Below are 20,928 nucleotides of genomic sequence, written 5' to 3' on the forward strand. Positions count from 1 at the left end.
GCTGGGCTATGTTCTCTTGCCATTGAGAACCATAACAGTTTGACCGGCCAGAAGGGTCAAATTAATTGACAGAGAAAGGAGAGAAAAGAGAAGTCTGCTGAAGATTTTTTTTTTTTTTTTTTTTTCCCCTTCCCTTCAGTTCTGAGTGTGCTTGTAATTGAATCTCTTGCAAGTCTGCCTATATTGCAGCCTTTCTCTCTCTCTCTCTCCTTCTAATCCTGGAATGGCTCTGTGTTCACCTGTTTAAAATGGATATTCAGAGTTTAGCTGCAGGTTTGAATAATCTCACCACGGAAGTTCAAAATTTACAAGATTTTGTTGTTCATGTTCCTATATCTGAACCTAGAATTCCTTTGCCTGAATTTTTCTCGGGGAATAGATCTTGCTTTCAAAATTTCAAAAATAATTGCAAGTTGTTTTTGTCCCTGAAATCTCGCTCTGCTGGAGATCCTGCTCAGCAGGTCAGGATTGTGATTTCCTTGCTCCGGGGCGTCCCTCAGGATTGGGCTTTTGCATTGGCTCCAGGGGATCCTGCGTTGCTCAATGTGGATGCGTTTTTTCTGGCCTTGGGGTTGCTTTATGAGGAACCTCAGTTAGAGCTTCAGGCGGAAAAGGCCTTGATGTCCCTATCTCAGGGGCAAGACGAAGCTGAAATATACTGCCAGAAATTCCGTAAATGGGCTGTGCTTACTCAGTGGAATGAGTGCGCCCTGGCGGCGAATTTCAGAGAGGGTCTCTCTGATGCCATTAAGGATGTTATGGTGGGGTTCCCTGTGCCTGCGGGTCTGAATGAGTCCATGACAATGGCTATCCAGATCGATAGGCGTCTGCGGGAGCGCAAACCTGTGCACCATTTGGCGGTGTCTACTGAGAAGACGCCAGAGAATATGCAATGTGATAGAATTCTGTCCAGAAGTGAACGGCAGAATTTAAGACGAAAAAATGGGTTGTGCTTCTATTGCGGTGATTCAACTCATGTTATATCAGCATGCTCTAAGCGTACTAAGAAGCTTGATAAGTCTGTTTCAATTGGCACTTTACAGTCTAAGTTTATTCTATCTGTGACCCTGATTTGTTCTTTATCATCTATTACCGCGGATGCCTATGTCGACTCTGGCGCCGCTTTGAGTCTTATGGATTGGTCCTTTGCCAAACGCTGTGGGTATGATTTGGAGCCTCTTGAAACTCCTATACCCCTGAAGGGGATTGACTCCACCCCATTGGCTAGTAATAAACCACAATACTGGACACAAGTAACTATGCGGATTAATCCGGATCATCAGGAGATTATTCGCTTTCTTGTGTTGTATAACCTACATGATGTGTTGGTGCTTGGATTGCCATGGCTGCAATCTCATAACCCAGTCCTTGACTGGAAAGCTATGTCTGTGTTAAGCTGGGGTTGTAAGGGGACGCATGGGGACGTACCTGTGGTTTCCATTTCATCATCTATTCCCTCTGAGATTCCTGAATTCTTGACTGAATATCGTGACGTTTTTGAAGAACCTAAGCTTGGTTCATTACCTCCGCACCGGGAGTGCGATTGTGCCATAGATTTGATTCCGGGTAGTAAATACCCTAAGGGTCGTTTATTTAATCTGTCTGTGCCTGAACATGCTGCTATGCGAGAATATATAAAGGAGTCCTTGGAAAAGGGACATATTCGTCCTTCGTCATCTCCCTTAGGAGCCGGTTTTTTCTTTGTGGCTAAGAAAGATGGCTCTTTGAGACCGTGTATTGATTATCGGCTTTTGAATAAAATCACGGTTAAATATCAATATCCGTTGCCACTGCTGACTGATTTGTTTGCTCGCATAAAGGGGGCCAAGTGGTTCTCTAAGATAGATCTCCTTGGGGCGTATAATTTGGTGCGAATTAAGCAGGGGGATGAGTGGAAGACCGCATTTAATACGCCCGAGGGCCACTTTGAGTATTTGGTGATGCCTTTTGGTCTTTCAAATGCCCCTTCAGTCTTTCAGTCCTTTATGCATGACATTTTCCGTGATTATTTGGATAAATTTATGATTGTGTATCTGGATGATATTTTGATTTTTTCGGATGACTGGGACTCTCATGTCCAGCAGGTCAGGAGGGTTTTTCAGGTTTTGCGGTCTAATTCCTTGTGTGTGAAGGGTTCTAAGTGCGTTTTTGGGGTTCAAAAGATTTCCTTTTTGGGATATATTTTTTCCCCCTCTTCCATCGAGATGGATCCTGTCAAGGTTCAGGCTATTTGTGATTGGACGCAACCCTCTTCTCTTAAGAGTCTTCAGAAATTTTTGGGCTTTGCTAACTTTTATCGTCGATTTATTGCTGGTTTTTCTGATGTTGTTAAACCATTGACTGATTTGACTAAGAAGGGTGCTGATGTTGCTGATTGGTCCCCTGCTGCTGTGGAGGCCTTTCGGGAGCTTAAGCGCCGCTTTTCTTCCGCCCCTGTGTTGCGTCAGCCTGATGTTGCTCTTCCTTTTCAGGTTGAGGTCGACGCTTCTGAAATCGGAGCTGGGGCAGTTTTGTCGCAGAGAAGTTCCGATTGTTCCGTGATGAGACCTTGTGCCTTTTTCTCGCGTAAATTTTCGCCCGCCGAGCGGAATTATGATGTTGGGAATCGGGAGCTTTTGGCCATGAAGTGGGCTTTTGAGGAGTGGCGTCATTGGCTTGAGGGGGCTAGACATCAGGTGATGGTATTGACTGACCACAAAAATCTAATTTATCTTGAGTCCGCCAGACGCCTGAATCCTAGACAGGCGCGCTGGTCGTTGTTTTTCTCTCGGTTTAATTTTGTGGTGTCCTACCTGCCGGGTTCTAAGAATGTTAAGGCGGATGCCCTTTCTAGGAGTTTTGAGCCTGACTCCCCTGGTAACTCTGAACCTACAGGTATCCTTAAGGATGGAGTGATATTGTCTGCCGTTTCTCCAGACCTGCGGCGGGCCTTGCAGGAGTTTCAGGCGGATAGACCTGATCGTTGCCCACCTGGTAGACTGTTTGTTCCTGATGATTGGACCAGTAAAGTCATTTCTGAGGTTCATTCTTCTGCGTTGACAGGTCATCCTGGAATCTTTGGTACCAGGGATTTGGTGGCAAGGTCCTTCTGGTGGCCTTCCCTGTCTCGAGATGTGCGAGGCTTTGTGCAGTCTTGTGACGTTTGTGCTCGGGCCAAGCCTTGTTGTTCTCGGGCTAGTGGATTGTTGTTGCCCTTGCCTATCCCGAAGAGGCCCTGGACGCACATCTCGATGGATTTTATTTCGGATCTTCCTGTTTCTCAGAAGATGTCTGTCATCTGGGTGGTGTGTGACCGTTTCTCTAAGATGGTCCATTTGGTTCCCCTGCCTAAGTTGCCTTCTTCTTCCGAGTTGGTTCCTCTGTTTTTTCAAAATGTGGTCCGTTTGCATGGTATTCCGGAGAATATCGTTTCTGACAGAGGAACCCAATTCGTGTCTAGATTTTGGCGAGCATTCTGTGCTAGGATGGGCATAGATTTGTCTTTCTCGTCTGCTTTCCATCCTCAGACAAATGGCCAGACCGAGCGGACGAATCAGACCTTGGAGACATATTTGAGGTGTTTTGTGTCTGCAGATCAGGATGATTGGGTTGCTTTTTTGCCTTTAGCGGAGTTTGCCCTCAATAATCGGGCCAGCTCTGCCACCTTGGTGTCTCCTTTTTTCTGTAATTCGGGGTTTCATCCTCGATTTTCTTCTGGTCAGGTGGAATCTTCGGATTGTCCTGGAGTGGATGCTGTGGTGGAGAGGTTGCATCAGATTTGGGGGCAGGTAGTGGACAATTTGAAGTTGTCCCAGGAGAAGACTCAGCTTTTTGCCAACCGCCGGCGTCGGGTTGGTCCTCGGCTTTGTGTTGGGGACTTGGTGTGGTTGTCTTCTCGTTTTGTCCCTATGAGGGTTTCTTCTCCTAAGTTTAAGCCTCGGTTCATCGGCCCGTACAAGATATTGGAGATTCTTAACCCTGTGTCCTTCCGTTTGGACCTCCCTGCATCTTTTTCTATTCATAATGTTTTTCATCGGTCATTGTTGCGCAGGTATGAGGTACCGGTTGTGCCTTCCGTTGAGCCTCCTGCTCCGGTGTTGGTTGAGGGCGAGTTGGAGTACGTTGTGGAAAAAATCTTGGACTCCCGTGTTTCCAGACGGAAACTCCAGTATCTGGTCAAATGGAAGGGATACGGTCAGGAGGATAATTCTTGGGTGACTGCCTCTGATGTTCATGCCTCCGATCTGGTCCGTGCCTTTCATAGGGCTCATCCTGATCGCCCTGGTGGTTCTGGTGAGGGTTCGGTGCCCCCTCCTTGAGGGGGGGGTACTGTTGTGAAATTGGATTTTGGGCTCCCCCGGTGGCCACTGGTGGAATTGAACTGGTGTGCATCATCCCCTCTGTTCACCTGTTTCCATCAGGATGTGGGAGTCGCTATTTAACCTTGCTCCTCTGTCACTTCCATGCCGGTCAACATTGTAATCAGAAGCCTTTCTGTGCATGTTCCTGCTGCTAGACAACTCCCAGCTAAGTTTGACTTTAGTCCTCGTTTGTTTTTGCATTTTGTTCCAGTTCACAGCTGTAGTTTCGTTTCTGTGTCTGGAAAGCTCTTGTGATCTGAAATTGCCACTCTGATGTTATGAGTTAATACTAGAGTCTTAAAGTAATTTCAGGATGGTATTTTGATAGGGTTTTCAGCTGACCATGAAAGTGCCCTTTCTGTCTTCCTGCTATCTAGTAAGCGGACCTCAATTTTGCTAAACCTATTTTCATACTACGTTTGTCATTTCATCTAAAATCACCGCCAATATATGTGGGGGCCTCTGTCTGCCTATCGGGGAAATTTCTCTAGAGGTGAGCCAGGACTATATTTTCCTCTGCCAGGATTAGTTAGTCCTCCGGCCGGCGCTGGGCGTCTAGGGATAAAGACGTAGGCAACGCTACCCGGCTACTGTTAGTTGTGCGGCAGGTTTAGTTCATGGTCAGTTTAGTTTCCATCCTTCCAAGAGCTAGTACTTATGTTTGCTGGGCTATGTTCTCTTGCCATTGAGAACCATAACACTCCCCTATACGGACTCTGGCTGTCTTTGACATCCTATCTCCGCTTTCACTGCTACACAATCACGTATAGCTGTGCTCCCATGCAGTCACATTTTAGAACATTACTGCGGAGTAGGAGCTGGATCGCCTGGACTGTAGGTGGTCCTGAAGCGGTTACGCTTGCTGTATAAACAGGGCATGTGATGCCGAGGACAATAATACACTATGCACACAGAACAGTCTATTAATGATCGTTCTGTGCAGATCGGATGTGCAGTCTAAACAGGCTACTGAGCAATCCCCAAACATATAGCTGATGAGCGGTCGTTTTTGGCCGCAGATCCGTGCAATGTAAACGAGTCCTAACTAACGTCATCAAGGAAAATCTACCATTAATATGTGATAGGAACTTTTTGTGGCTGTCAGCAAACTTGTCACCTGTTTCCAAAGGCAGTAGAAATCCGTACCAGTGCATGAAAATAATGCAATGTATTTACAAAAATACACCAACATCTATATAAAAACTAAAAAAAAGGAGAAAAAGGTTTGTTTTTTTTTATTATGCCAGATCATTGGAGACCTCTCTGTTTGACACTCCATCCATTCTCGTCTGCAAATGCATGTCAAGTTTATCTTCTCCATCAAACTGTAGGAAAAATACTTGTTTTTATTTTTTTTCCTGTCACCTTAAAACCTCTAAGTATTTAAAAGTGTCAATATTTTAAAGTTATTATGATATGAACAAAATTAGTCTTGAACTGCAAGTTTTGTTTGAGAGCAAACAGTTCTTGAGCTCAGTTTGAGAGTTTAAGTTTTTCTCAGAAGAGGCAATTTGAATATTTAATTTCCCAGAGGAGCATTGCACGGCAAATAAGCCTCCTTACCTTGACAAGCCAGCTGGTATGTCACTCTCCATAAGGAGAAACGTTACCCCTTAGACCCCAGTCCAGAGCCTCTCACCTAGCCAAATCAGTTCTCATGCTTCGCACTGACGAGGGCCAACAGTCCGAAACACCGTGTCTGAGAATTGAGATACTGATTTGGCTTTTATCCTAAGTCATATGGAACGACTCGTTAAAGGGTTGATTGTGACTTGTAGGATCGCTACTTCCAACAGGTGGCGCTATAGAGTTTAAGTCCTCTTTTTCTCAGAAGAGGCAATTTGAATATGGAAACATTTAAAGAGATTAAGATGAAACCAGCCGTGTGCATCCGACAAGAATCCCAGATGATTTCAGAGGTTAAGAATGAAAGACTCACTGTTTACTTAAAGGAAAAATGCTTCTTCTAAAACTATCTGCAAGCTACCCATCTATACTCATCTGCATGATTGGTAAAAGGTAATATTTACTTATACTTTATCTCTGTTCAGCGTTGCAGACTATCACGTGTATAAAATAAACTTATAGGAAAGATATATATCTTGGCACCGTGTTAGCCATTGGATAGTAAAATATTTAGAATTGAGTCCTCAGTGGTTGATACCTTTTAATGGCTAACTGAAAAGATGGTAACAAATTGCAAGCTTTCAAGACTACTCAGGTCCCTTCATCAGGCATAGACTAATACAAATTCTGAAGAATCACATATTTATGCACAATACAGCCCAGAAATAATGCCATAGATAAGACAGGTGACGTGAAGCAGAACTACCATTATGTGATAGTGATAAACAGCTGTGTCCATAAATATTGGAACAGTTCATAGATTAGGAGTGAATGTTTTATTGTCCTCTGATTGGGGTCTGGTTCTGTGTTATGATGCCCCCACACTGTCTGAGGAGCAAATTCCTTAATTGATGTAAAAAGACATAAATCCATGCAACACATTCATTACTGCACTGAGTGTGTCAAAGGTAGTCATCGTTTTATACTCCCAGACCCTTCTGTCTCTCTGAGATTTGAAATTACCGTTTAATACAAGTAATCGCATGTCCATGGTGCTATGATCAGGAAGACAAAAATGTATTGCCACAAGTAGATCCATTCTTTTTTCTCTTATTTTGTGGCGATGAGAGTTCATCCTTGTTCTCAGTTTTTGCCCTGTCTCCCCTACATACAGACCCCAGTTGGACATTTAGTACAAATAATTAGGTACACCACATTAGATGTGATGCAGCTCAAAGTACCTGGGATCTTGTAGTCCTGATGTGAATTGGGGATTTTTATTTTGTCCGTGTTCATTATAAATGGACAGGTTTTACATTTTACTGGTTGCAAGGAAAGGTTCCTGCAGCTGTTTGAGAGGACTGGGAGCTTCTGACAATGATACTTCTTAGATTTGGGGGCTGCATAAAACACAGTATTGCGGGAGGGTCTAGAAAAATGGATTGTAAGCCGGCATCTTTTTGCAGTCAAGGTTGTAATTTCCGTGCAGCTCCCCTTAGCACCTCCAGATTTGGATTGTAGGTGACTGTCATGATATTGTATGAAATATCATATAAGTTTAGTTTCTCTTGTTAGCCCAGGCGGTGGGCTAAACCCCCCCCCCCCTTCCCTTTCACTCAGGCAAGAGCTTGCCTTGTCAATGTATGTGGGGGAGTTTTATTGAAGAAAGGTATTTACGACTGGCATAACTGCAGTGGAAAGTTGTGCTAGCCAAAACCCATCTGATTCCCTTCTGTACATGCAAGAAGTCCTTTGTTCCATTATTTTAAGATATTGGGCCAACGATGTAGGCTAGAAAAAGGAAAAGTACATATTGTTAACGTTCATCGGCGGTTCTGTCAGCCACTCTAAACATGTGCTTCTAACTCCATCAGGTAAAAAGTAGGGATTTCTCTGTAATTATGCATCACAAATAGGACATATTTGATCTCATTAGAATGCCAATGTTAATACGAGATGAATGCTGGTATATAAAGAAACCAGCACAATATAATAAAAGAAAAAACAATGTACTTTTTTTCCTTTTTTTAAATAATATATACAAACTCAAGATAAATATGAACACTAGGAGATTGAGTTTTTTTGTATAAAAATATATCTTTTATTAAATATAAAATATTAACAAGACAATAAATACACAAATAGAACAGTTTATCATCAATATGGAAAAAATTGTGTGATCCTATTAGGTGACAGCGCAAACGTGATCGCTAATCAGGACTGAGAATTGTAACAGGTTTCAGACATTTACCACTAGTTAAATATATACATACGTATGAAATAGAAAAGGTGCTCTTATTTCAAACATATGCCAGATGCGGGAACAATTACTCCCATTTGGCTCTATATCAAGGGTAAAATGTCACATGAACAGTGTATTAAGGCATTGCATTTGCACGCATTATAATGAAAGGTTAATTACCCATGATGTTAGAGCTCAGTCCTGTAGGCGACCACTCTCCCCGACGCGCGTTTCGCGAGAATGATTCTCGCTACCTCAAGGGGGCGTGATGAATGCTGGGTTTGTTATGACTATGACATATTCTGTAGCGGAGTTACAGGCATTAGACAAATTTAGGTTGAATTTAGTTAAACTGAAGAGATAGGAGGGTCTGGGAAAACCAACCCTTTTTGTGATGTCATCAGGCTGAGCTATAAGTCTGCCAGGCACCCCAGCCTGCTGTCTGTCTGCTGGAGCCTATGTGAGTCTGACTTGAAGAGCTGTTCCTAACCAGAGTCCTGATGCATTGGGACATATGGGAACTCCACTAGCCTGGTTGCCTCAAATGATCTGAACACATGTAAGTGTTATTTCTCATTTAACCCCTGTTATTTTTATAATTACCTTTGTACCTATTTTCAATTGTCTCATTTTGTAACATCCTTGTAATATTTTTATATAAACACTGCCTTAAACTTTCGGAGTAAAATATATAAGTTACTAGTTCGTTCTTCCTGTTCTAAAACGTACCCTAAGTCTTCTGAAGGGAATTACGCTACTGTTTTGGGTTAGCTTCGGACCCGTTTAATCGAAGCTGGTGGCAGCATCCCGGGCCTTTGGGTGTCGTTGTAGCGACTGCGGCGTGGATAATTATTGTTCCTGCCTGAGTGGGAGTATTTATATCGCCTCGTTGCAGCGTGCCCAATAGCCAGTACATAGCAGGCAGCCTTTCTGGTGACTAATTACCCTAGGTGCAGTACCTTATCTGACCTGAAAGTAAGGGGGGCGCCAGAGTGCTGCAAGTTTCAAGTGGAACTGTAAGCGGGATATACATAAATCCCTGCAGTTCGTGGTATATTGAAGAGCAGTGGGATACCTAAAATAAGCCCCTGTTGTAAACTAAGAGGTCAATAGCCTTGAGTGTGTTTTTGTTTCACCACATTGTAGCAGTGGAGGGATAACTAAGATAAGCCCCCCTGCACATGTGATAGCCGTCTGTTGGCCTAAAGTCACCCCGATCCGTGACGTAGGGGTGACAGTCACGGTGTGAATCGTGACATATTGGTGGCGGCGGTGTGGATTCGTGACAGTGACTAATACAGAAGGAGCTACAGAAGGAACCATCCTGGCCACCATGGATGTGGAATCTTTGTACTCTAATATGTTACCCTCTTTTCAGTTAAATATTTTTCTATTAAAATAAACTTGTAATTATGCTTGTAATTTACAATTGTCACTTGTTCTTTAGCGACACTGAGGAGCAACTAACAGGATTGAACAATTCATGTAGCAAATATCAACAAATATACCTTTTTTCAGTTCCTTAGGGTATGTTTCCACTGTCTGGATATGCAGTGCTTTGGACGCAGCAGATACCCGCTCTGTCTAAAGCGCTGCCGGCTTTTGTACTCTAGGTGATTCCGCATGTGTTCATTGAACACATGGAATCACCGCATCCTATACATAGACTGTGTAATTTATCTTGCGGAGATAAATAGACATGCTGCAGTCTATAAAGACGCGCCGCATGTGCGTATATGCAGGTTTGCCACCTGAGTCTTTGAACACATAGCGGATGTGGGATTTCATTAAATCCCCTCCACTATGCTCTAACATCTGTCCGCTATGGATTGGAGTATATATATCTATATATATATATATATATATATATATATATATATATATATATATATTATCCTGTGAAACGTTTAGGAATTGCAACCATTTATTTTTTTTTTTTTTACAAAGCCTCCTCATTTCAGGGGCTCAAAAGTAATTGGGCAAATCACCTTTACCATGAATAAAATGTTCAATTTTTTATACTTTGTAGAGAATCCTTTGCACGCAATGACTGCCTGAAGTCTGGAAGTCATGGACTTCACCAAACACTGGGTTTCTGCCTTTGTGAGGCTTTTCCAGGCTTATCCTGCAGCTGACTTTAGTGATTAATAATAATAATTTTGTTTCTATAGCGCCAACATATTCCGCAGCACTTTACATTTTAGAGGTGACTTGTACAGATAATAAAAGGCATTACAGAATAATAATCACATAAATCAACAGATACCAAGAGAAATGAGGGCCCTGCTCGCAAGCACAAGTTGTTGCTTGTTTGTCGGTTGGGTTCTGCCTTGGGTTTTCTCTCAAATATGTGAAATGCTACTAGATGAGGTTGAGAACTGGTAATTTACTCGACCTTTGGAGAATATTCCACTTTTTTGCCTTAAAAAATTCTGAGTTGCTTTTGAAGTATGTTTTAGGTCATTGTCCATCTGTACTGTCAAGCGACGTCCAATCAACCTTGCTGCATTTAGTTGAATCTGTGTAGCAATTATCGCCCTGTACATTCCAGAATTCATGCACCTGCTTCTGTCGTCAGACACCTCATCACTAAACACTAGTGACCCCATTAGAAGTCCTATATGCCCGCACCATCACACGTCCTCCACCATGTGTTACAAAATTATGCTGTGCTTTGGATCATGATCAGTTCCAAGTTTTCTCCATACTTTCTTCTTCCCATCATTCTGGTACGGGTTGATTTAAGTTTCATCTGTCCAAAGAATGCTTTTCCAGAACTGGGCAGTTTTATGGCTGATTAATGGTTTGCACCTTGTCTTGAATCCTCTATATTTGCTCTCATGACATCTTCTCTTTATGGTGGACTTAGATAGTGAAGCTCCTACTTTCTGGAGAGTGTTTTTCACTTGGGTGGATGTCGTGAAGGGGTGTTTCTTCATCATGGAAAGTATTCTGCGATCATCCACCACTATCGTCTTCCGTGGACATCTAGGCCTTGTTGAGTTCACAAGCACACAAGTGCATTTGACCACTCTTAACATTTCTGCTATCTGTCTGATGAATTTCTTGTTTTTTTTTCAGGATAATGATAATCTGTTTCTCTTCCATTAAAAGTTCCTTTGACCACTTGTGGGTTCACAGCAACAGCTTTCAAATGCAAATGCGATATCTAGAATCTGCTCCAGACTTTTTACCTGATCAATTGATGGTGGATTAGTGAGGAAATAGCTATTGTTATTAAAGAACTGTAGTTCTTCCTAAACCCTAACTCCAATTAGGATGTAAATGCACTGAAATTAAAGCGGAGAATGTGCACTTTAAGCCCACATTGATTATATAACTGTATGTTTAATAAGTTTTGGCAAAGAGCTAAAATGCCAGAACTTGTGTCAGTGTCCGAATATTTCTGGACTGAAGTGTGTGTGTGTGTGTGTGTGTGTGTGTGTGTGTGTGTGTGTGTGTGAATGTGCATATATAGCTGGGCTGCTATCTGTACCCTGTTTACGGCTCTGTTGCAATTTTGAAAATGAAGTCATCGTACATGAATTAAGCAGTACCAGTTTCTGATTCTGGTTATTTTTATTTAAGGAATTTTATTTGTGTTAGTCACTAATGTGCTCTGGAACAGAAGGAATGGTGATCTTTCCTTAAAAGTCATTGACTGGTAAATAGAAAGTTGAGGACTTCATGTACTTGACTGGATGTGCTTGATCTGAGTTTCTTTAATCTAGTCCTCAGAAAGCGCCCCAAACATAACTAATACAAGAAAAGCCCAGAGTACGGGGACCCTGGTCTATAACTATTTATAACTTACTTTTAAAGATGTATAAAAAAAGATTAGTTCAGTGTACATAGGGAATGGATCGAATTACAATAGATAAGTTGCTAGAGGTGGATGAATTTTCAGAGTTGCTTTGTTATTGCTTAAAGGAACCGCTTTACAAGACTGAGGCCTACAAACTGCTACCAAGCTGTGATTTCACTGTAACAGGTTCACCATGATGACTCTGATATTTTTATTCAAATGGCAATAATAAGTAACCGGAACTCTCTCCCCAATAGTCAAGTTGGCCATTCCCACCTCTTGAATTGATCGATGCTTCAGAGGCATGCAGTTTTTGTAGTTGAAGCCGATGCCGGCAACATCTCCTTTCACACATGTGCTGGATGCCGCCATTTGCGGTTGTTTGTGATATCAATCATTCAGTAACCTTGTATAAGTAACATAAATATAAGGGGGAGAGAAAAGAGGAAAAAAAGAGTGGCCAAAGGAAAGTGTCGGGATGTTAGATTCTGGGTTTTTTTTTTGCCAAATCTCTTACAATCTAGTGGTATGTTATTGACTCACAAATCTACATGGGAAATGGACATCAAATCTGCAATATATGCATTTACCCTTACAGTACATATCACATACAGGTGTGCACTCTGCTAGTATGAATAATAAGGAGCATATTTTACATTTTCTTTTAATCTGAAAATATTTGTACATCCAGCAAATAATTGTTGCAATCATTATTTTCCTACAACAGTGACTCGTGTTTTCTATTTTGTATATATATATATTTTTTACATTTTTATGGAAAGTAACTTAACTTTAGTTCTGTTTTGCTTGTTCACGTTTTCTGGGGGGTAAATAACTAAAAATGGAGTTATGAAGTGTGCCAAATCTGCTACACAGATCTTACTGTAGTAACCACTAAACTAAGTATACAGGAAAATAGAAGATTATAATGCATTGTATGATAATAAAAGTATGCAAACGTCTGTTTTGCGGAATAGAAAATGGCCGGATGTCCCCTCTGCAGAGATCCGTGGTGAATTCAGTGGTGCTGCACATACTTGACCCCCACTTCATTGACTATCTATGGGACTATCAGAGCAAGCAGAGATCAGCAAGTAATCCCGTATCCTATGGATAAGGGGGTAGCTTGTTATTTTGGGAATAAACCATTAATTAGTCTAGGCTTTTTGGCTCACAAAGGATTAACTAGAATGTCTACAGTTTTCTCACTCCTATTTGAATTATTACTTTATTCCTCTGATTTTAGCGTATGAAATTAATGTTTTCGATATCATAAATCATGAGGGTCCCCTCAGTACTCTCTCTAAAAAAAAGAAAAAAAAAAAAACCTAAGGCCCCCATAGCACACTGCTAAATTTAGCTGGATCAGCCGACCATCTAATCTGTATTGGGACCTCCCGATATCATCTACCAGAGAAATGAAGGATAAGGCTTGTTGAATTTCAACACCTGTTCATTTGGCAAATATATGCATGGGGGAGTTGGGAGAGATATCTATTGGCTGATCAATATCAAAGGCGAGGTGCATTTTTTTATTTATATAAGGGCATTTTATATTAAATCCAAGCAGGGGTGGATTAAGGGTAGCCAGGGCCCCGGGCTGTTCCGAAACTGTGGGCCCCTCAGTCATGTGACAGGGTCATGTGACGGGGTCATCATATACCTGAACCAGATTATTCCAGAAAAATAGTTGCTATGTGAATCTATAACCTGTCAAATATCCATTGATCTAGTCCATTTCCCCTTCAGTTAGGAAGAAAAAAACAAACAAACAAACACAATACTATCACCATAAGTGCCAGTATTCACAGGAGATCTGTACTTAGTATGCAGTGTCTGTGTAGAGGTAATACATTGATCACCGGTGACATTATACACAGGACCTCTGTACACTGTGTTCCAAATTATTATGCAAATAATATTTCCTCATATTTTCTCTAAATTACCTATCTGAATTGCAGTCTGTTATTTTCCAGTCATCTACTATTCTAGTATAATTGCAATGTTTTGGAACAAACTGCCTATGAAAACAGTATCTTTTTAAAAAAAATAAACACTCAAAATGCATGTTCCAAATTATTATGCACAGCAGAGTTAACCTTTTTTTTATTTTGAACAAAACAATGGTCAGTTGTGAAGTTATAAGCATTATCAGCTTATTACAAAATGAAATCAAACAGTTTTCAAGTGAAAACTTTATTCTAGGTGATATTACATTTGCACATAGGACCCCTTGTTCGAAAGAAGCTTCTGAACTCTCTCGTCCATTGAATTAGTCAGTTTTTGGATGGTTTCTGCTTCATTTGTTTTGCATGTGGACAGAATACCCTCCCAGAGCTGTTGCTTAGATGTGAACTGCCTCCCGCCATCATAAACACTCCTTTTGATGATGCTCCAGAGGTTCTCAATGGGGTTGAGGTCAGGGGAAGATGGTGGCCACACCATAAGTTTGTCCTCTTTTATGCCCATAGCAGCCAGAGATGCAGATTTGTTTTTCGCAGCATGAGACGGTGCATTATCATGCATGAAAATGATCTTGCTGCGGAAAGCACGGTTCTTCCTCTTGAATTATGGCAGGAAGTGTTGTTTTAGAAACTCCACATAGATTATGGAGTTCATCTTTACTCCTTCAGGGATCATAAAGGGGCCGACAATCTCCCTCCCCATGATTCCAGCCCAAAACATTACTCCACCTCCTCCTTGTTGGCGCCTTAGCCGTGTTTTCATGGGGTGTCCATCAACCAGCCATCCTCCACCCCATCCATCTGGACCATCGAGCGTTGCACTGCACTCATCGGTGAGCAAAACAGTTTGGAAGTCAGTCTTCATGTATCGTTTGGCCCACTGGAGCCGTTTCTTCTTGTGTGCAGTGGATAGAGGTGGTCGACAGGATGGCTTACGCACAGCTGCAAACCTCTGAAGGACCCTGCATCTTGTTGTTCTGGGGACGTTGGAGGCACCAGCAGCTTCAAAAACTTGTCTGCTCCTATGACAAGGCATTTTTGCAGCTGCTCTTTTAACCTTACGCAATTGCCTGTTGGAAAGAGTCCTCAATTTTTCCTTATCAGCACGCACACATGTGTGCTGGGAATCAGCTACATACTTCTTGATTGTGCGATCATCACGATGAAGTGTCTTGGCAATGTTGATTGCAGTCATGCCTTGACCTAAATACTCCACAATTTGTTGCTTCTCAGCAGCCGACACATCCTTTTTCTTTCCCATTTTTGCAAAAAATGTAGGCTGCTTAATAATGTGGAACAGCCTTCTTAAGTAGTCTTGCCTTTATTTCGACACACCTGCCAAACTAATTTGCACAAGTATCTGCAATTGCTTTCAGTGATATAAAGAGCCCTGACACACATCACCATCAATGAGTTTAAATGACAAACAAAAAAATTCTAACCTTATCACTCCTAAACTCTTTGTGCATAATAATTTGGAACACAGTGTATATAGTATACAGTGTATAGTGTCAGTGTATAGGTAACACTGACTCACCAGTGACGTCTCTAGGTGAAGTCCTTCATCTTTCATCCAGCACAGATCTCTGCCCCCAGTGTCCAGCATCTCTGCCCCCAATGTGTCCAGCATATTGCCCCCAGTGTCCAGCATATTGCCCCCAGTGTGTCCAGCATATTGCCCCCAATGTGTCCAGCATATTGCCCCCAATGTGTCCAGCATTCTGCCCCCAGTGTGTCCAGCATTCTGCCCCCAGTGTGTCCAGCATTCTGCCCCCAGTGTGTCCAGCATACTGCCCCCAGTGTGTCCAGCATACTGCCCCCAGTGTGTCCAGCATACTGCCCCCAGTGTGTCCAGCATACTGCCCCCAGTGTGTCCAGCATACTGCCCCCAGTGTGTCCAGCATACTGCCCCCAGTGTGTCCAGCATACTGCCCCCAGTGTGTCCAGCATATTGCCCCCAGTGTCCAGCAATCTGCCCCAGTGTCTCCAGCATATTGCCCCCAGTGTGTCCAGCATTCTGCCCCAGTGTGTCCAGCATATTGCCCCCAGTGTCCAGCAATCTGCCCCAGTGTCTCCAGCATATTGCCCCCAGTGTGTCCAGCATTCTGCCCCAGTGTGTCCAGCATATTGCCCCCAGTGTGTCAAGCAATCTGCCCCAGTGTCTCCAGCATATTGCCCCCAGTATGTCCAGCATTCTGCCCCAGTGTGTCCAGCATATTGCCCCCAGTGTGTCCAGCATATTACCCCCAGTGTGTCCAGCAATCTGCCCCAGTGTCTCCAGCATATTACCCCCAGTGTGTCCAGCAATCTGCCCCAGTGTCTCCAGCATATTTTTCCCAGTGTCCAGCATACTGTCCCGGGCCCCCTGGATTGCCGTTCGCAATAATAAAAAAAAAAGTTCTCACCTGTCCGCGCTCCTTCGGCGAAGCTCTCTCCTCGTAGCTGAAGTGCGCACTCGCTGGCGACTGACAATGACATCAGACGCCGGCGACGTGCGCACTGCAGCTGATGTCAGCTGCCAGCCTCCGATTGGCTGGCGGCTGTTAACTATTGACGTGGGGGCGCACGCCCGCACATCAATAGCATTTAACTGCCGCAGCGCCGGTAGGGGCCCAGTGAGCAGATGAGACGGGGCCCGATGTGGGCCCCCTCTTCCCACCGGGCCCATTCGCCAGTCAGGGCAGTAATGCCCTGATGGCGGCGGGCAATCTGAGCGGTAGCCCAGGGCCCCCCCACACCACTGGGCCCTGGGCTTCCGCCCAGATTGACCCTATTATAATCCGCCCGTGAATCAAAGGCCTGATTATAGGGGTGGTCTGCGCAAATTAAAATTATGCCCAGGGTACTGGATAAATAAAAAATAACTCCGCCATACTTACCAACAGGTACCAACTTGGATCCAGCACAATCCGCTCTGGCCTGCACAGAGACAGAAAGTGGTAATGTGATTGTTCCAGCAGCTGCCGGACCAATGTGGCCACATGTGGGTTTTAAGTAGCTGCAAAGACTTGTATGGGGTTTTGCCACAAATATAAAAGTATTATGTCAGCTTCTGAATGAAAAGTGATGTTTGCTGCATTAACATAGCTCGTGATACTATTTAGTGCATATATGTACATGAATTGGTCTGAATAAGGAGACTGTCTTCTTGCAGAGATGGTCTTCACAAGAGGTGTTTCTCTAATAAATATATTAACCCATTTTTCATTACTGTGTCGATTTCATAGTATAAATGATTCCTGATGGTATCAGTAAACTGCATGTATCCTACCATAACTTGTTCTGTGTTTTATTCGCAGCCTATGAACATCCTGTACAGTTTGCTGTGGGGCGGCTTGATGACGGGTGGTGCAATGTTAATTGTATGGTGGAGCACAAAGCAGCTGGGCTGAAGCCACTGACTTTATTCGTGGGACATAAAGTACTTTACTGCCAACCAGGCAGAAATCTACTGTAAAGATTACTGCAACAAGAAAAAAAAACCTCCTAACTGAAGACTGACATTATAGACAGAGCATGTATATGTATGTGCTGGATATATGTGTGTGTGTTAAGCCCCAAGTTTTTCATTTTCCAGGATACCTTTATTTTAGACTTTTTCCATATTTTTCTTAATGCTGAAATTTTCAGCTGGTGAATGAAAAAGCATCAACCAATATTGTACCACTGGAGTGCAAATAATAGGACAATTCAGAAAAAAAGACATTTTGCCTCCAGAACGCACATAGACATTGCATCGACCTCGGCTTAGAACCCTTCAAAAGGTTGTGGTGTCTCATTTTCCTGGTTTTTGTTTATTTTTTTTCCAATAAGGATTCAGCTAAATATTTTTTTTTTAAAAAAGGATGCCGGCCACTTAAGAGATATTATTACTTCATCAACTATCATGACATTTTACAAGCATATCAGCGAAGATAATTCCTCCGTCACATTGCTGTTACAGAGTTGCATCATGACATCAGTTACTTTCTTCTGGCCAGAAACAGAAAGTGCTGTAAATATGTCTGGTTGATTCTGAGAAACCAGAAAAACTTATTTCCCCTTTTTTTTTTTTTTGGAGAATTTTTAAACCATAATGTCTGAAAATGTCAATAGTATATTCCAGCAATCCTGAGGACCACTGTAGTTGGAGGCTTGAGGCTTAGTATATAAATAGGAGATCCATGTAAAAGAACACTTTAGTGAGTATTTTCATCATGCTTCTTCTAATACGTTTTTCCTTTACCAACTTACCAAGTCCGAATTTATTTGCCCGCTGTGATTTTTTTTTTTCTTATGTCTACATTATAGTAATAAGTTTCCATTCCCAGAGCACGGGAGAATAAGGATGCTGCGCATCATTTTCTTTGCATTTTTTTTAAGAGGAATCTTTTTTTTTCACGTTTTTCAAAAGATTACCATCATGCTACATCATAGAGGCATAGTTTTCTAAGAAACCACAAACCCCTCATTCTAGTGGGAACCTGGACCCAACAGAGCATAACTTTAGATACTGCCAGGCTTTTGTATAATTAAAATGACAATTTAAACACACAAAAAAGGGTTTAAAATAGAACTATATATAAAATTGTAGCTTCTTTTATTAGCAAAAAAAGTGCCTAAAGGCAGACTTACCCTAGGTTTACATGCCAATCTATATCTGTACAACTATTTGACGCCATGAGATGTAATATAGGGTAAACTGAACATAGATTAGGAACACATACAATCATGTTTATCCACAAAGTCCTTATAGTTGGTTCCTAGCACAACCAGGTTTAAATACAGTTTATAGGGTATGTTCACACCGGGTCAATTCGCTGCAGATTTTTCATCTGGATTGGAAGTCCACATTGCATGAAATAGTAGCAAAATGGATGAGATTTCAGTACATTGCGACAAGAAATCTGAAATTGCAAATTTTAAAGGGTACCTGTCATCTAAGCAAACGCAGTTAACCTGAAGGTTGATAGCATTCTAAAGCTGACCTGAAAACTTGGCTACCGAGATGAAATTATCTGTATTTCCCCGACAGCATCCGACTTTGAGTCATAGAGGCACAGCATCAGTCACCGCTTAGTACATAATGAGCGGTATCTGTAAGGACGCCAAGGCACATTGACTGACAGCTGGCTCTGCACTGTGCAGCAGCTGGGCAGCTTTAGAATGCTATCAACCTACAGATTAACCTCATGTCTGCAGGTTATTAGTATTTGGGGACATGACGTGTTCCATTCAAAGGACAATTTAATTTATTTTACTATGACCTACGAACTGACAGGCACTTAGTTGCTAATTACCTGCCTGATGTGTCTGGTGCAGTTCTCTGCCAATTGAGAGAGGTCACAGGCTGCTCCTGTCGGCGATTCCGCTGACGTCATGTCTACAGAGCAGCGGCTTTTCTTCTGCTCTGCTCTGTTAATGACTGCTGACTTCATGCTAATTGCTAACTGTGAAGAGCCGCATGCCAGTCTAAATGACACCGGCAGTCACGCTTCTTCGACAGAGAAGCCTGGATGAAGAAGGGCTGCATTGTTGAGGTGGAGCAGCTGAATCAGTGGCAGGTGCCCTCTCTGAGCCAGTTAGAACAGGCAGGTAGCTGCCACTATTAACAAATACCTACTTGTTAGTTTTTAGGTCCATAGTAAAAAAAAAAAATTACAAAGTCCTGGACAACCCCTTAAGATACTGAACATGTCAATTTACGGTATGTTGCATATTTTGTCCATTTTTCCCCCCACCTTTTGCAATGCATAGGGAGAATTCTTTGGCAAATCTATCACAAAATCCTCACATAAAGCATCTGCCCTGTATAGACATACCCTCACATAACTGTTGCACCGCACATGTGCTGCCTGCGTCTTATTTTCATGATCATATTTAATTTATTAATACAGATTATACACGCACTACAAAAATGGAATGAAATCCATTACATTTCTTCATATATTGATTCTGTAAGTAGGATATCTGTAGCCAGAGAAAATAATGTCTATGTAATCTGTTCTCCTAGTTAGAAAACTCAGAACTCCTGTAAGTTTCGAGTTACATCATTAAAGCGAACCCGTCACCCCCAAAATCGATGGGGAGGTAAGCTCACCGGCATCAGGGGCTTATCTACAGCATTCTGTAATGCTGTAGATAAGCCGCCGAAGTTACCTGAAAGAGGAGAAAAAGACGTTAGATTATACTCACCCAGGGGCGGTCCCGCTCCGATGGGCGTCTCAGGTCCAGTACAGCACCTCCCATCTTCATTTTATGACGTCCTCTTCTGGTCTTCATGCCACTGCTCCGGCGCAGGCGTACTTTGTCTGCCCTGTTGAGGGCAGAGCAAAGTACTGCAGTGTGCAGGCGCCGGTAAGGTCAGAGAGGCCCGGCGCCTGCGCACTGCAGTACTTCCCTCTGCCCTCAACAGGGCAGATAAAGTACGCCTGCTCTGGAGCCGCGGCTCGGATCCAAGAAGAGGAAGTCATGGAATGATGATAGGAGGCGCCGGAGTGGACCTGAGACACCCATTTGACTGGACCGCAGCGGGACCGCCCCTTGGTGAGTATATTATAACCTCTTTTTCTCCTCTTTCAGGTAACATCGGGGCTTATCTACAGCATTACAGAATGCTGTAGATAAACCCCCTGATGACGGTGAGCTTACCTCACCATCGATTTTGGGGGTGACAGGTTCCCTTTAAGTCACGGATGGAAAGATTCAGAACTATGGAGCTGCCGATTATGCAAATACAAAGTTATCAGGACTCCCCATTTGTGAATGCAGCTTGCAGGTTACAATAGACAGGATAAGTGTACAAAAAAAAAAAACTATTGACAGTATCAAGCCAATTGATATAGAATGTTTTGGTAGAAATAATTGCATTATGTCCTCATGACCTCTCTCCCGATTTTCCCCTACACAAGAGCGAGCGCTTAGCTCGTTCTAATGCTCCTGTCTTCGCTATCAATGATCTGGCAGTGACTTGTCTTCGAATTGAACAAAAGAATCGGCTGCTGGAATCCATCCGGCTGCATCCTTCTCTTT

At 42.7% G+C, this 20,928-nt stretch overlaps 1 protein-coding gene across 7 annotated transcripts in view; it reads left to right on the forward strand.

Annotated features, from left to right (window-relative positions):
• Positions 1–20,038, forward strand: part of LOC143804992 (uncharacterized) — a 309,321-nt gene extending 289,283 nt beyond the window's left edge. For all 7 annotated transcript variants that reach the window (XM_077283692.1, XM_077283693.1, XM_077283691.1 and 4 more), the window contains one exon: positions 17,217–20,038. In XM_077283692.1, the coding sequence (XP_077139807.1) occupies positions 17,217–17,309 (93 nt within the window). In that variant the 3' untranslated portion in view covers positions 17,310–20,038. The remainder of the gene's footprint in view (positions 1–17,216) is intronic.
• The last annotated feature ends 890 nt before the right edge of the window (positions 20,039–20,928 follow it).

Source organism: Ranitomeya variabilis, chromosome 2, assembly GCF_051348905.1.
Source record: "Ranitomeya variabilis isolate aRanVar5 chromosome 2, aRanVar5.hap1, whole genome shotgun sequence".
Classification (NCBI taxonomy): domain Eukaryota; kingdom Metazoa; phylum Chordata; class Amphibia; order Anura; family Dendrobatidae; genus Ranitomeya; species Ranitomeya variabilis.